This window comes from Gasterosteus aculeatus, chromosome 4 (assembly GCF_964276395.1).
Source record: "Gasterosteus aculeatus chromosome 4, fGasAcu3.hap1.1, whole genome shotgun sequence".
NCBI lineage: Eukaryota > Metazoa > Chordata > Actinopteri > Perciformes > Gasterosteidae > Gasterosteus > Gasterosteus aculeatus.
In genome coordinates this window covers 1,819,312-1,835,495 of record NC_135691.1, presented here as the reverse complement: position 1 = coordinate 1,835,495, position 16,184 = coordinate 1,819,312, and the positions used below count along the sequence as shown (strand labels likewise).

At 46.0% G+C, this 16,184-nt stretch overlaps 2 protein-coding genes across 3 annotated transcripts; one reads left to right on the top strand and one right to left on the bottom strand.

Moving 5' to 3' along the window:
• Nucleotides 1-10,422: 10,422 nt before the first annotated feature.
• LOC120817577 (alcohol dehydrogenase class-3) lies at nucleotides 10,423-14,023 on the bottom strand. Its single transcript, XM_040173944.2, has 9 exons — nucleotides 13,846-14,023; nucleotides 13,467-13,568; nucleotides 13,107-13,257; nucleotides 12,907-12,994; nucleotides 12,594-12,813; nucleotides 11,945-12,205; nucleotides 11,714-11,855; nucleotides 10,961-11,099; nucleotides 10,423-10,641 (listed from the first exon to the last, which is right to left on the bottom strand). The coding sequence occupies exons 1-9, from the start codon at nucleotides 13,861-13,863 to the stop codon at nucleotides 10,581-10,583; spliced, it is 1,182 nt and encodes a 393-aa protein (XP_040029878.2). The 5' UTR covers nucleotides 13,864-14,023; the 3' UTR covers nucleotides 10,423-10,580.
• Nucleotides 14,024-14,034: 11 nt separating this feature from the next.
• Nucleotides 14,035-16,079, top strand: gar1 (GAR1 homolog, ribonucleoprotein). 2 transcript variants are annotated; one of them, XM_040173947.2, is made up of 7 exons: nucleotides 14,035-14,158; nucleotides 14,424-14,632; nucleotides 14,735-14,889; nucleotides 14,979-15,038; nucleotides 15,119-15,230; nucleotides 15,405-15,539; nucleotides 15,618-16,079. In XM_040173947.2, exons 2-7 carry the CDS (start codon nucleotides 14,440-14,442, stop codon nucleotides 15,626-15,628), a joined length of 666 nt encoding a protein of 221 aa, XP_040029881.1. In that variant the 5' UTR covers nucleotides 14,035-14,158; nucleotides 14,424-14,439; the 3' UTR covers nucleotides 15,629-16,079. The 2 variants fall into 2 exon arrangements, with proteins under 2 accessions (XP_040029881.1, XP_077958139.1); XM_078102013.1 differs by having other exon boundaries at nucleotides 14,073-14,158; nucleotides 14,436-14,632.
• The last annotated feature ends 105 nt before the right edge of the window (nucleotides 16,080-16,184 follow it).

The following is a 16,184-nucleotide window of genomic DNA, read 5'->3' as shown; positions in this document are numbered from 1 at the left end:
TTGTTCTGGTAATTAAGGCTCAAAGAAATATTGTGGAGGAGAGAAGATATCTTGACAAAAAGCATTGGTGAGGGATTCTCAAGGGAAATTATTGTTTTTGAGTCAATAAGTTGTTTTTCTCTTAGTAGAGAAAAAGAGAATTTTACTTCTTTACGGAACTAAAAACAGACTCGCACACACAAACACACACACACACACACACACACACGGACACGTCTCTCCATTCTAATCAAGATAAATCGCTGCTACAATTTGAACAGGCTCCATTTATTACTGCTCTGATTTTCATTTCTTATCTGAGACACAGTCGCGCCATTGAAACAAATTGTGAACATGAAGGTTTGGATGATTTTTAAAAGCTTGAATGCAGCCACGTGATTAATGTGGTTACAGTTGGCAGATATGAGGCCAAATGGCGCCGAGAGGATGCCAATTCTGCAGCACCCTGACAGACGACGTTAACCCTGTGGTTCAATTCATGAACGGGACAAATATCCAACTGATTGACATAAAAATGAATAAATATGTAAGAATAAAATATAAAAAAACAAAGGTCTTTTTGCAAAAGTTTGATTTGCTGATCAAACAAAAAAATGTTCAGCTTCACATTTTCATTTACGTATTCCTCAAACACTCTCAGTCTGCGTTAGTGAAATGTGATGTGTGTATGTATGTATACACACATCACATATATATATATATATATATATATATATATATATATATATATATATATATATATATATATATATCATATATATATATATATATGTATATATATAATAAATCATTTATATAAATAGTCAAATATATTTTAGTGTTCCATTTGTGGTGTAAAACAAGCAACAGTTAAAACATGTACCATCTAAATGTTTAATAGTAGTGCATAAATACATTTTTATTTTTTGCCAAAAGGGATTATAGCATATAATATATAACAAATAGCGCATTTGTAGTTGATTAATTATACTTTTTGTTTTGAGGAATGTTTGTTTTTAAGGCTGTTAGAAACAAAAACATTTTTAAATTTTACGTACAAAAAGTACAAAATTAAGTTTTCACTATTCTATAATTTATAATATATATATAAAATTTCTATATATAAGATATATGAATTGTGGTATTTTTATTAATATGGCATAAAAGCATAGCATATTTATTAGAGCGTGGCAACTGTGAAAAAATATTTGTTAGTATTTGTTGAAATATTTGTCAGAAAAATAGAAACTGCAGAACTTATAATATGCAGTTAAATCCCTGAGTATTCATTTTACATTTTTGCTTTTCTTTCAGCTGCACCAGATTCTTTGTCTTTAAAACTCTTCGAGTGACACATGATGCTCTGCAGCACTGCTCCCCCTCGTGGAGAAATGCCACCACTGCATTTACAGGAAAACGCTCACACAAAGTCACCACAGAATATTTTGCACACCTGGATTCAGCACAATCGGAACTAGCTGTTTCTCAACGTTCCTAATGTCGGATTTGCACAACACAAACACACAACGATGCTTTGAACGAGTGCAGAGCTGTACATTTCAACAAACACAACCGGATCAGGTAAAATCTCCCCCCCCCCCCCCCCCCCCCCCCCCGCGTCTCCAGACACCAAACCCAGTTTCAAAGAGCGATGCTGCAACCGATCATTAAGCAACATGTTCTAGTCCAGGCCCAATTAGCGGTTAGCGTGCTGATCCCTCTGCCACCGGGCTGCGCAGCAGTTAAACCTGCTTTCTTTAATGAGCCGAGAGGTGAGGCCCCGTGGAAACGGGCGGGACGGGAACACAGAGGCCGTGAAATCAATGGGCTCACCTTCCCTCCCATCAGTCATCATTCTGCTCTCAAACGTGCCACCCACAAATGAATGCAACGTTTGCTCAGTGAGTTGATGGGTTGCTACATAAAAACAGTGAATAGAGTTGCGCTGTTGGAGATCTATTCAGGGATGACAAGTTCACAGCCCACTGTTCAGTAGCTAACTTCATGCAATTAGTGTAAGAGAGTTTTTAAGAACTTTGCTGGAGTATTTTCATTGTGATACTTCACATTCACCCCACACACTCAATTTCCGAGGCAATTATAATCGCACTTCCCAGCAGTTCATTTAAATTTTCCAGACCAATATATGATCGGTTTATATGGGGCGTCATGTACACTACCTAGAACTTTTAATCATGATTGAATAAACAAATGAATAAATAAACAGCAACTTCAGGATTGCGTCATTAGTAACGATGAAGAAAAATAACTGCTGACTGAGATTATTTAGCATAATGTAGCATCACTTTTCATACTTTTTCAAGTTCTGTAGTTTTTACTAAATGAATATTGAATGTGACTTTTGATGGAGTTTGTGTGTCCTATATGGAGTAAACTAGTCTGGTTGAGCTAAACGTCCCACCTGGATCACGGAGTGGTGGCTGTGGGTGTCGTCCCCCCCCCCCCCCCCGTTGACTAACTTGTCGGGGCAGGACGGAGCTCTGAGGTGGGTAAATCTGCCTCCAGTGCCCCGGGGATGAGGGATTACCCCGGGTTATTTACCTGCCTCCAAGCAGGTGAAGAGCCGGGTTCGACGTGACAGACTTTGTCGGGGTGTCCGGGGGGGGGGCTTAAGGTTATTACTCTAAAAGCAACTCGGTGGGTGTTCCCGGTCCTCTCTCCCCGTCTTCTCCTGCTTGTTTGTTTGTCGGTCTTCAGAGATCAGCCGTTTCATGTGGGCAGTCGTTCTTAATCCGAGCGCTGGTGATTACAGAGGCGGTCAACGGGGGCTAATTGTGTGCACTGTGGAGTTAATAACGCGGGGGCCGTCAGCGGGCTTTACGCGCTGAGGTCATCTCGTGTTGCGTCGCAGGCCTAATTTCTCATTAATAGAGGAACGCAGCACAAGCTGGGTGAAAGTAATCATTTCGGATCGCTGGTGCTGATGAGAAGTGCCCTCCTCAAACATGAACCCTATGCAGGCCTTAATAAAGTCCTAATCACTGGGAAGCATTGTTTGTTTTCTGTTACACCGCCCCCCCATCCCCCCCCCCCGTGGGGTCACACACATCCAAACCCTCTGCGGCTTCGCCTCAAAGCCTCACGCATCCGCTAAATACCCTCGGAGATCCCAGGCATCCCTTTCTTTAATGTTTGTGTTGGTGACCCGACTCGGCCTCCCCGCCACTCTCGCTCATTAGCGTTCGCACTGCAGAAATGGCGTCGTGTTTGCGGCCACCCAGGAGGTCTGCGTTACCTGTCGTGTCGCCGCTGGCGCCTTAATGTTTGTGACGCGGGATCTGTTGCTTGTTTTGCTCTTTACTCAAACCAGGCTGGTTTAAGAGCAGCAATTTAAAGCTGAAAGATACAGGAGGAATATGTGGGAAATGTCAACGTAAAGCCAGAGTTCTGTCAAAATACGGAGTACATAAGCACTTAAATAATAGACAAAGTATAGTTTTTTAGATAGATTAACAATCGGAATTCAAGTAAACATGGCAATCTGGACTTTTTTGTTGTACTAAAAAGTTCTGCGTATTTGCAGTAGCAAACAAATATTTTCAAAAGATTTGCAAGTATTAGCTCGTATTTATAGTGTGGACGTGTGGCTCTTGGTTATTGTGGATATCACATCGCCACCTAGTGGACCACATTGTCTTTGCAGCCACAGCGGCGCTGCTCTGCCTCAAATAAAGAATATGATATCACCAAATAAAAAATACATTCACAACTGACCACGCGTGTCACTTAATAAGGAGTCCGTGTGCTGGACTTCTCAATAAAGAACAACCCCCGACCCCTCTCCCCCCCAATCATCCCCATCAACTGTCACTGACATCCACATCCAGGCCAGATTCCCCCTGTTTGCTCAGAGAACATCATATTCAAGCAAATATGTTTGCTCATACTCTCAAGACATGTGGGCTGAGGAATGAAATATCAAACAGGACAACTGTTTAATGCCATGCACACACACACACACACACACACACACACACACACACAGTGGCTCTGTGAGCACACACTCGGTCCCCTCCACCATAATTAGTCCCCCCTCAGGCCTGCTGGATGATCAATGGCAGCGCGGCAGGTTTTGCATGAATAATTTGTGAGAGGTTGTGAAGGAGCGACGAAGAGGAGGGCAGAGAAGCGGGGAGACGTGTCCCGTTGTGTTGTGGGACAGAGGAAGGCCGGATTAGCCGTGTGCCGGGGGAATCTAATGCAATTACGAGTGTTTGCTTACACCATGTGTCCCCTTCCGTCTGCGCAGCGGCATCGGCGCTGCACCCGCCGCCATCCTCCCATTCAGCCCATCTTGTTTGTTTTCAGTATTCACGCCAACCCCCCTCCCCCCCTCCCCTCCCATCCTTACCACCGCAGCCCCCCACCCTCATTTGCCCATCCCTTTAATATCACTAATTAAAGTAAACCAATAAGGTGGGGGGAGGGGCCGATTGAACTCCAACTCACAACTCAGAAGTCAAAAGAGACACTGAGGGGAGCATTGTGTGTGGTTTGTGTGTGTGTAGGGTTGTGTGTGTGTGTGTTTGTTTGTCTGTGTGAAAATATACATAATTTATAATGCAAGGAAGAAAGCCACGCAGGGAGGGAGGAGGTTTGTTTAAGAGATTAGCCGTTGGCCTGCTTATTAGCTTTAGCTCTCATTCCAAGTCATTTGCCTATTGTTCAGGCCTCACATGGCGTCCACAAAGAAGTAGCCAGATTATTGATTTAAATTAATTTACACTCCTCTGAATGTGAATCTTTTGGTTCCCCATGAATGCAGATGGGTAGATATATGTGGATGGGTAGATATATGTGGATGGGTAGATGTGGATGGGTAGATATATGTAGATGGGTATATGTGAATGGGTAGATGTATGTGGATGGGTATATGTGGATGGGTAGGTATATGTGGATGGGTAGATATATGTGGATGGGTTACCTACCCCTATATGTTGATGGGTAGATGTATGTGGATGGGTAGATGTGGATGGGTAGGTATACAGTATTTGGATGGGTAGATATATGTGGATGGGTAGATATATGTGGATGGGTTGGTATATGTGGATGGGATGTATGTGGATGGATAGATGTGGAAGGGTAGGTATATGTGGATGGATAGATATATGTGGATGGGTAGATGTATGTGGATGGGTAGATGCATGTGGATTGATAGATGTATGTGGATGGGTAGATGTGGATGGGTAGGTATACAGTATTTGGATGGGTAGATATATGTGGATGGGTAGATGTGGATGGGTAGGTATATGTGGATGGGTAGATGTATGTCAATGGGTAGATGTGGATGGATAGATATATGTGGATGGGTAGATGTATGTCAATGGGTAGATGTGGATGGATAGATATATGTGGATGGGTAGATGTATGTCAATGGGTAGATGTGGATGGATAGATATATGTGGATGGGTAGATGTGGATGGGTAGGTATGTGGATGGGTAGATGTGGATGGGTAGATGTGGATGGGTAGATGTACTGTATGTGGATGGGTAGATGCATGTGGATTGATAGATGTATGTGGATGGGTAGATGTGGATGGGTAGGTATACAGTATTTGGATGGGTAGATATATGTGGATGGGTAGATGTGGATGGGTAGGTATATGTGGATGGGTAGATGTATGTCAATGGGTAGATGTGGATGGATAGATATATGTGGATGGGTAGATGTATGTCAATGGGTAGATGTGGATGGATAGATATATGTGGATGGGTAGATGTATGTCAATGGGTAGATGTGGATGGATAGATATATGTGGATGGGTAGATGTGGATGGGTAGGTATGTGGATGGGTAGATGTGGATGGGTAGATGTGGATGGGTAGATGTACTGTATGTGGATGGGTAGGTATATGTAGATGGGTAGATGTATGTCAATGGGCAGATGTGGATGGGTAGGTATGTGGATGGATAGATGTATGTAGATGGGTAGATGTATGTAGATGAGTAGATATATATATGCATTCTCTCTGGCTCTCCTCTCCTTCGTCTGGTTGTACCTCGGGACACGGGTGACATTTCATCGCTGTGTACCTGGTGCCAGGGATGATATTAAGCTAATCTGCAGTGCTCCTGTTTGCCTTTACTTTCCAAACGACTACGAGCAAACACAAAGCACACCAAGGCTCCGGCGACGGAGAGTTCTGCTACGACCAACTGTCGGCTTCTCGATGTGAGCCGGGGAGGAAATCGCCCGTTTCATTACACGTTTCATGTTGAATCTGCTCCTAAAGTTTAAATCTGTGTGTTTTGCTGGCAGCAAGTTGACCTTACAATGTGAGCCAGCTACGTCCCAAAGGCATCCCAGATGTCTGCTGCTTCACTGCTATTACAAGTTAACATCATTAAGAGGGGGGGTCAAAACCTCTTTGAAGTAAACTGGACTGATATCTACAGGTGGTACAAAATCCTCACGATATACCTTTTTTTAAACTGCACCTTGTAGTGGTTACACGACGCTGTATTGACAGTGATCCTTTATTCCCTCAGTTCTAGTGGCCACATAGGGAATCTGACTTCTGCTTCACGTTGCTCTCAATGCACAGACACACCGTGCAGGTTGTAAACAATTCAACCATGCAAACAGAGTGGAAATGCACAGTTGGTGGTCGTGTAGAGATATGTATGATGATAATATAAGGCCGCTGTTGATAACTAGCTAAAGTGTTTCTGCTGGGACAGATGTTTTCTCCGAACCTCCAGACTCATTCATATCAAGAGGGACACAAATTAAACAAAACCAGACAACTGCAAAGTCATCAGAGACGTCTTTTTCAGGCCCAAAATGTACTTTTCTTATGAACTATTCTGATTAGCAACATCAGTGTCACTCTCATGCACAGCGATTTAAAATAACAGATGCAGCAGAATTAATACTGTTATTAGTATTATTAGTAGTAGCATCAGTGGTGGTAAAATAAATAAGAAAATCATAATTTGAATAGCTGATTTTAGTGTGTCTGTTAGTGCATCCGCTCAACATGCTCACATTCTTATTGTTCCATATAGGAACAACCACAATTATTTTCTTAAAACAACAAACACATGCATACACAAACCTTCACAAGCATTCTCAGGAATTTCCCGTGCCCCCGTGTGCATGTAGAACGCCGGAGCGGGTTTGGGAGGAAGCTAAATCTCCCAGTACTCTCCTCAAGCCTGTGAACTTCTTCTCGGGGATTAGGGGGGTAAACACACAAGGTCTGAGAGGCACATCTCCCCCTACCTCCAGCCCAGAACCACATCAAACCCCTGCGTTGGCGGAAAGGGCTGGTCCCAGTCCCACAGTCGCCTATTATGCACCTTCACAAGGCTCTATGTTGGATCTTTAACTTGTGCGACATTAAGGATCAAGCCCGCAGCCGCACACAATCAGGGAATGATATTTTGCTATTTTCGGACCGGGTCAAGTAACGATTCAAAAGGAGCTAAAGGAAGACAAAGTAGGCTGTCGCAGCAGCGAATGACTCGTTCCCACGCATGCTGGTGCTGCTCGGTGCGACCAATGAAAGAGACGCCAAACAAAGGAGTGCCATGATAGCACCTTAGAGCTAATCCCTCAATAACTACTTTACTGCTGCTGTCAGACAGAACACAACAAAAGCTTAGAGCCGTCACGCATATGCAGCACCTTACGCATGTGCATGTGTGTGCACGGGTCTCTCTTTGGTAACACGCCCGTCTGCTCCTGTTCTTTGTTGTCCAGTTCTGCGGCAACGTAATTCTGAAACACTGACACAACATGACTCACCGGCTGCACGGTGAGAAAACACGCGGCGCAGCATGCGTGGTCATTGCCGTGGTTTTACAATGAGGCCTCGAAAGAGCGTGGGACCACAATGTGCCGACAAAAGGTCCTGTTCTAGAGTAAGAATCTTAAAAACAGTGTCCTCGTCTCTCTGTGTTTTTCTTTCTCTAACATGCGGACGTATCGTCGGGGTTCCACGTGTTGACTGACTTTATTAGTCGTTGTCAAACCACAGAGGCTACATTTAATTGCATTGAACAATCTTTGTTGAAGAACATGAATTGGGAGTGTCCCGCTTCAAATAAACTCCTGTCTGCAGGGTGACTGAGGAGGCATCCTTGTTGAGCCAGAACACAATTGTTAAAGCAAACCGCTCTTTTTGGTGCTTGAAATGTCCAAAACGTGTTGATATGAAGAACATTCCTGCTGTAGAATGTAGTCACTCCCTGATTCCGATTCAAACGACTGAGCAGTGTGCTGTGGCGTTCTCTGGGTGGAGCTGGGTGGAGCTGGCTGTATTCCACGGACACAGAAGCTCAAGCTAACCGTGTGGAGTAAAACAAGCGGGCCGTTGTTCCAGAGCCGCTTGGGGTTATCCGGTGTATCCATCGGTTGACAGAATAATGTGAATTGAACAGCCATTTAGGAACAAGCCCGTCATTTTAGGGCAGAATTCAACCTCTGTCATGGGTCTGAGCTGGCAGGAGAAATAACTGTGATGCCTGATTCAAATATCCACGTAACCCCCCCCCCGAATGTTCCCGCCTCCATTAAGCCCTTTTTTGCCGTGGTGAATTTGACTTTTCATAGTAGATATATTTGACCAGTTCCCAATAAACCATGACAATGTAACAACAGGCCAGCATGCGTAAGACCACGGCCTCCAGTCAGAAGCCAATGGATCTTGTGCAGAGGCATCTTTCCATACGTACGTACGCAGTTGATCATAACTAAGCTGATAACAAATAGAAGCATTTGTAGTTTCTGCTGGTAGACTATGTATTGTATGCATTTGTCATGCTGGGAATTACCAGTTGAATCGCAGCGACGCCATTTCCCACTCGCAAGTGGAAATGGTTGTATTATATTTTGTGGTGTTTTCTTTGTTCAAATAGGTATATCCCGCCCACGTCATATTTAACGCACCATCTGTCACACAGACAGAACAAAAGCTCAGTAAATAAGAGTAAATCTCTCCAAGGCAAGGAGGCACCTTTTGACATTTTTGTCCCAGACATGCCTTTATTTGTGCGACGGCATTTACCTCATCTGGCATTTCTGTTTGTTTGTCAATTATCTCCACAAAGACTCGGGACCCTGAAAGAGTTGAGGCGTGTGCAGCGATGACAGCGAGCGAAAGGCAAATGAAAAAAAAAGAAATAAAAATGTAAATGTGATTTCCCATTTGCACATCAGCCGTCTCCATTTCCGCGCAACCCGATGCCACTTTGCACAGAGACGCTACCCAGCGAATGTGAAACGCGACGGACAGTTAAGACTCTCAGAAATGCGGTCATGGCTGAGGCTGTAATTGGGAGAGCATGCCCCCCCCCCCCCCCCCCCCCCCCTGTATTAGTTGGCAGAGGTTGTGGAGTTCAGACGCAGAGAGGAAGGCAGGTTGGAGACTTATGGTCGCCTCTCTGAATGGTTTCCCCGTCTATGAGGCAAACATTCAGACACGCGTCCCCAAGAAGGCCATATAAATCTGTGAGCATGTCCGACATTTGCACATGAGGATGCCCAGTCACATGACCACCTGTCGGAACTCGTCTTCCGCCGTCGTTTGATCTTCTTCTCCCAGCTTCCTCTGATGCCCCTTTCTGGGAATTACTTGGCTCTTTTTCTTGAAAACTCTGGTCTTTACTTTGAGATCCTTTGGGAGGGGGGACGAGGGGGGAGGACGGGGGGCGTGTAAGCTGTGTAATCTGTGATTGATGGCACGCAGGCAAAGGAGACCCAGAAAAGAGGACGAGTACCAATTTATTTTCCATTTAAAACAAAGATGGAAAAGCAGAGGCAACTGCCAAAAGGTTTTCATCTGATCCGAACGGAACTTCAATAAAACAAATTCCTTCGACAGCTATTTCAGCTCTTCGGCGAGGAGGCATTTCCCAAACACCCTTTTGTCTTCTGACTTGACAGCCCACAACTGTCATTCCTGCCCCTCTCCCCGTTAAATCAATATATAATATTACCACGGACGAAATTTGGTAAGCTTGACCACATGAAGCCGATACTTCTGCGTGGCTGACGACAGATTCAGCCATTTGTTTCCTGTGTCTTTGCCCCATCTTTTACACAAAGGGATGTAATGATATATTAAGATCTCCACCAGAAGCACTAAAGAGATTCATTGTCTGCAGACGCCGTATAGAATTTAATCAACAATTATTTCACACAATTACAGTGAGCATGTTTTAAAAGTCTGTGATAAACAAAAAGAAAGTAGTCCAGCAGTCTGAGTGAAAATACTAAATCCTTTGGAGAAGACAAACGCGTTTTTAAAGTTGGATGGAGAACACCCAGAAGCTTTTACACGACGTACGTGTGCCCTCTAGTGGCCATGCTGCTCATTTCAGTGCTCGTCCTCTTAACACTTGTATTATTTTGAGAAAGAAATACGTTAATTATGTTGCGGGTCATTTTGACCCGTATTGGGTAAATGCACTCAAAACAGTCAAACCAATAAGAACTTTATTTTAGATTAAACAAACATTAAGAAGAGATGAGAAGAAGAGATATACAATTCAAACACTACATTAAAGAACTCCTGATATCACGTTTTCCTTTGTCACAAACACTTTTTTTCATTTAAGGACGTGTACGCTTGATCTTACAGGGCAGCAGGTGTTTGTGTAGCCTCCCCTTCCCACAGACGGATTACAGTGCGGATGCTAAAAAGAAAGAAGACATATTGTTAGTAACTTTTCCAATGAATTGATCAAATCCCAAGGACGTGTCCTTTCTTTTTCAAACATTATTGTGTGGGAATAACATTAAATTGGAATTGTTCCAGCCACAGAGAAGCACTTTGGTGGCGTTTTAGACCTTTGTCTACACTGTCGTGAGGCCAGCCAACACGTGGTTACCCTCACGTACTCGTACAAGTCGTCTAGTCGCAGCCCAAGCGACGCAGCGGCCGCGCTGTGAGTCACAACAGGGCGCCACAGTCACGCGTCCACAAAGACATTTATGAAAAAAGACACTTCTCACCTTTTCCGACAATTCACATAATCAAAGGCCTTATTGATTTGCTCCAGCTGGAGGTTGTGGGTGATGAACTCATCCAGCTTCAGCTGTTTCTTCTCGTATTTGTCCAGCAGGTCCTCCACGCCCTCCACGCCCTCCCAATCTGTAGAAGGAAACAGAGTCCTCGTTGGCCCTCGATGGAGCAAAACATTAACAAGCCATTTTTCTCTTTGCCTTTTCATGTTTTTTAGCATCACGTGACAATAAATGCTGAAAAGAATTCCCCTTTGAAGCAGTTACATAATATTAGATTATTAGATCTGCAGTGCGATCAGATGTCAAAGTGCGCCGCTGCCGGTGGACCCACATTTCCTGTGTTTCATAACTGAGGATCCAGATAACAGGCCGCATCCGGTGTCAGTGTGTGTGTAATATATAAATCTATCATCATATTTGCTACCTGCCACTTCTCTTTTGTGTGCTTTATTCTTGATTAAAACCTCCACTAACCAGTTTCATTAACCAGTTCAATGAAACTGGTTAGATGTCGATTGATTCTTGCGTCATGAAACGAGTAAAGGTTTACAACATTTGCGGCTTCTTACTTTTTTCTGGTGACGTGAGGCTGTGGAAGACTTGCGATTGGCATTTTAACCATCGACACTAAGCACAAATCAGAAAGGCCCAGAAATTCAGCAGCCGATCTAAATTTAAGCGTTTTCGCGAGATTTTTATTTTTATTTTGCATGAACAAACAAACTTGCTTCTGAAATTCACCTCCGAAATAAGTCCCCTTCAAGGTGCGTCCCATCAGGATGCTTTCAGCGCTGACGCTCACCGCCTCCACCGCGTCCGCCTCCGTCCACCCGACGATGGCGCAGGTGCCGCCGCCGCCTGACGTAGACTCCAGCGCAGCACCCTGACGCCACACGAAGGACCCGTTGTCTTAATCAATGCTCCTCTCAAAACACATCTCCACCGCGCTGAGCGGTACTAGAGGAAACCCACCATGAAAAATGGACTCCCGGCACACTCCATAGCGTAGTCCACCCCCCCCCGGGTCATTTGCGTTAGGACCCTCTGGACGGGCTCGCTGTGGTCTTTGGGGTTGACGCAGTCGGTGGCTCCGAGCAGCCGGGCCGTGTCAAACAGGTCCGGGTTGTAGTCCACGGCGATGATCCGCTCGGCCCCGGCGGCCCGGCAGCCCATGACGGCCGCCAGGCCGACGGCGCCGAGCCCGAACACGGCACAGCGGGAACCTTTTTCCACCTGCGGGGCGCGTGAAGGTGGCTCAGAGCTTACGTTTTGTCAAGTGTTTTTCACCCTGATTAAAAAGAAATGATCTTTTACTGAGCTTTGGTTTTCAAAATAGCAATAGTATTTGAAAGAACAAATTATCATCAGAAACAACTATCTTTTCTACTGACTTTTAATCTCTTTATCCATCTTATATGCAAAACAAACTACTAAAAAACCCAAATGTTTAGATCAAATGTTTAGATCATATAATATATATATATACCCTATGGTTGAATGCACTTATTGTACGTCGCTTTGGATAAAAGCGTCAGCTAAATGACATGTAATGTAATGTAATGTAATATAGTTGGTGAGGAGGTGGTGATCCAAAGCGTCCTCTGGGTCTGTACCCTCTTACCTTGCACACATTCCTGGCAGCACCGTAGCCGGTGGAGACGCCACAGCCCAGGAGACACACTTTGTCCAGCGGCACGCTGTCTCTTATTTTGGCGAGCGAGGCGTCGGAGACCACCGTGTATTGGGAAAAAGAAGCTACCCCCAGGTATTGGTACACTTGTTGGCTCTTGCAAGATATCCTGCTTGTGCCATAGGCCATCACGCCCACCTGTGCGTTCGCCCTAAAAGCCGCAAAGTGCAGTGGAAATGGGAGCAGTGAGTCGTCCAAACACCACAAAAGCAACAGTGACGAGTGTGAACGGAGTCATGGTCACCAGTCCTTCCGGCGCTGGACGGTTTCAGCGGTGCAACGTCGATCTTGTTTCCCGCAGTTTGGCTGAAAAAGAGGAATGACTCGGTCACCTGTGGAAACAGCCAGACAGACAGACAGACAGACAGACAGACTTCCTCAGTCAGAGTCACACGTCGCGGCCCGGCGGCTCGTTTTTTTGCTTGCTGAGCTGTTACAATTCACCCGGTGAGAATCTGTCGACCGCAGGGCCGATGCTCTCCACGACCCCGGCGGCCTCGTGGCCGAGAACCAACGGGAACGGCCGCAGCTTGGTGCCCGTCCCGGCCGCGTACAGGTACGCCCAGTCTGCGCGGCACACGCTCGTGGCAATCACCTGCACGAACACACAGTCAAGCGACAGTTTCTATAGGTCAAAAGCAAACCGAAAGACAGGAAGTGAGCCTGTGAGGAAAGTCAAAAGTGGAAGTGACATCTATTTGAGCGAGCTTTCCCCCCCCCACAATATCCCTTTTAACTCTTCCCATTCAGTCATAATTTAATTTTAAAGTTGCATTGCAGACCAACTCGGGATGAGCAGCTGACCTTGATGCGCACTTCGTGGGTCTTAGGTGGAGCCACCTGCACCTCCTCAATGGTCAGAGGCCTACCGGGGCCCCACGCCACAGCCGCCTTGCACCGGATCACCTGTGGGGGAATAAGGACAGGTCGGTGTTCGCTTCTTGGTGGTGGGGCCGCTTTCCGGTGCTGCCGTTTCTTTAAAGCCACTTTAAAGCCACGGGACCCTTCTCCTTGGGGCGTGGTTGGGGGGCTATTTTTAGGCTAATTTCTTGTTTTAAGCCACGTATGAGAAGCTAAATTGGGTTGAACATCACACTGCTGGCTACAGGCCACCACATCAACCGCCAGGGTTTAGACATTAATCTAAATATATTGCAGATTAAGTGGGACGTTATGTCCTTACCTGACCAGGCGTTGACATCCTTGGAAGGGGCCTAATGGATTTGCCTGTTATGCAACAAAAGATCAAATTGTTGGTAAACACAGAGTCCGACCAACTGACGTGTGTTATGGAAAGACTGTGTGTAAAGTAATGATGCTGTACCCTCCTGCCGACTGCCTGCTCCTTTAAACACGACGTGGGCGGAGGAGGCGGGGCGGGGATTTACGACACTCCGCGATACTGGTGAACGCCTTTACGGCAGCTCTTGGTCACACGTGTTGTCATCGCGTGGAAGCCGCTCTTCGTAAATAGCTGCTGAGAGGCGATCAACTTTGTGAGTAATCTGCTTAAACTGCGCGTACATAAAGTTCTAGACTCTAGTCTAAGTATGTAGGTTGAAGTAAACACGTTACGCGTTCTTTTGCGGTGGAAAATGTGGCTGAAGTGTTTTAGATGAGCAAGACGAGCTAGCATTAGCTGTGACATAGCATTAGCTACAACTTGTGCAGTGCCGCTGAATCCTCGCTAGCCGTTAGCTTAGCCTCGTGCCACGCTGTTCTACGCGTCGCTTATTTCCCCTCTTTGTGCCCCTCGCGGAGGTTTCTTCACAGAGTCATGTCTTTCCGAGGGGGCGGTGGGCGAGGGGGCCGAGGAGGCCGGGGAGGCGGAGGCTTTAGCCGGGGCGGTGGAGGCCGAGGCGGAGGCGGAGGGTACGGAGGAGGCAGAGGTGGAGGCGGCGGATTTGGACGCGGCGGCGGACGAGGTGGTTTCCGGCAACAAGACTACGGTCCTCCGGAATATGTCGTCGGTAAGATCCGCAAAAAAACGGCACCGCCGAGAGGATGCTGAGACATGCGTGTTCTGTGAATTAAGGGTCTGTGTGTGTGTGTTTGTGTTTGTGTTTGTGCAGCTGTGGGAGAGTTTGTGCATCCGTGTGAAGATGACCTCGTGTGCAAGTGCACGACCGAGGAGAACAAAGTGCCCTACTTCAACGCCCCGGTGTACCTGGAGAACAAGGAGCAGATCGGGAAGGTGGATGAGATATTCGGCCAGCTGCGGGAATTCGTATCCTTTCTGTTTTCACCCTCTGCGGAATGAATTGTCGTCATTGCAGCTCCGCAGCTTCTCGTTGATTCCTTAACCTACCCGTGCAGTACTTTTCAGTCAAACTCTCTGAAAACATGAAGGCATCTTCATTTAAGAAACTGCAGAAGGTTTGAACAACGTCTTTACTTTCACACAAGTGCATTTCAGTGCCTTTTTTTTCTTCCTTTTAACGTTATGTCTCTCTCAGTTTTATATAGATCCCATGAAGCTGCTCCCTCTGCAGAGGTTCCTCCCGAGGCCGCCAGGGGAGAAGGGTCCTCCGAGGGGAGGCCGAGGGGGAAGAGGAGGCGGCCGCGGAGGTGACCAAACTTTCTCTCTCAAACCTCATTCTCTGATGCTTCTCCATCATGGCCACCGAGCTGACCGTCGCTGTCCGTTTCACTTGCCTGAGGAGTGTGTTGGTTCCTTTGTGTCTCAGCTCGTCGGAGTTGTTTTTTTCACGCTGCTTTGCTTACGATTCATCCTTTTTCAAGGCGGTTTTCGCGGCGGCCGCGGTGGAAGCTTCGGTGGTGGCCGCGGTGGAGGCGGCCGGGGTGGAGGATTCGGAGGCGGGCGAGGTGGAGGAGGTTTCAGAGGAAGAGGAGGTGGAGGAGGACGTGGATTCAGAGGTTTGTCCCTTTTTCAATCTTCAAGTACTACTTGTTGTCCTGGTGTGAAGGTAACCTTCCTTTTTTTTGTGCTTACAGGCGCGAGATAACCTGCTGGGGTGGTCTCATCTCCATCTTGGGCTACAAACACGCCAAACGGCAGTGCCTGACCTGTTGGACTCACAATATAGACACTGCCTCTATTTGAATCCGATGGATTTTCCCCTCCTTGTTTTTATTTTTTTGTGCCATTGAATGTGTGACGGCTGATTTATTCTTTCAAAGGTTGATACGTATGTTGGTGTGTAACTCAAGGACCCTTCGGCCTGATGTCACTCTGTGTACAGGTGCATCTGTCCCGTCCTGATTTCTCCACATGTGTGGCCGTGAGATGTGTTTGTACTGTGACGTATTTTAAGTGCTACATTCTCACACCTCGTGCATTCTATTGCTTTGTATACAGTTATCGGAGAACATTTTAATACCCATTGTTTTCTAAGGTCCTAAGCAGAATGTTGTCACATTTTTGGTTGAAGGGCTTGATTAAACGGTGCTTTGTAACCGTCTTTGTTTAATTTATTAGGTCTTGGTTGTAGATGTTCAAGTGGCATCCAAAGAAGGCAAAGGGACCACATATTTTTGGAATATTTTAAACTCAATCAGGAA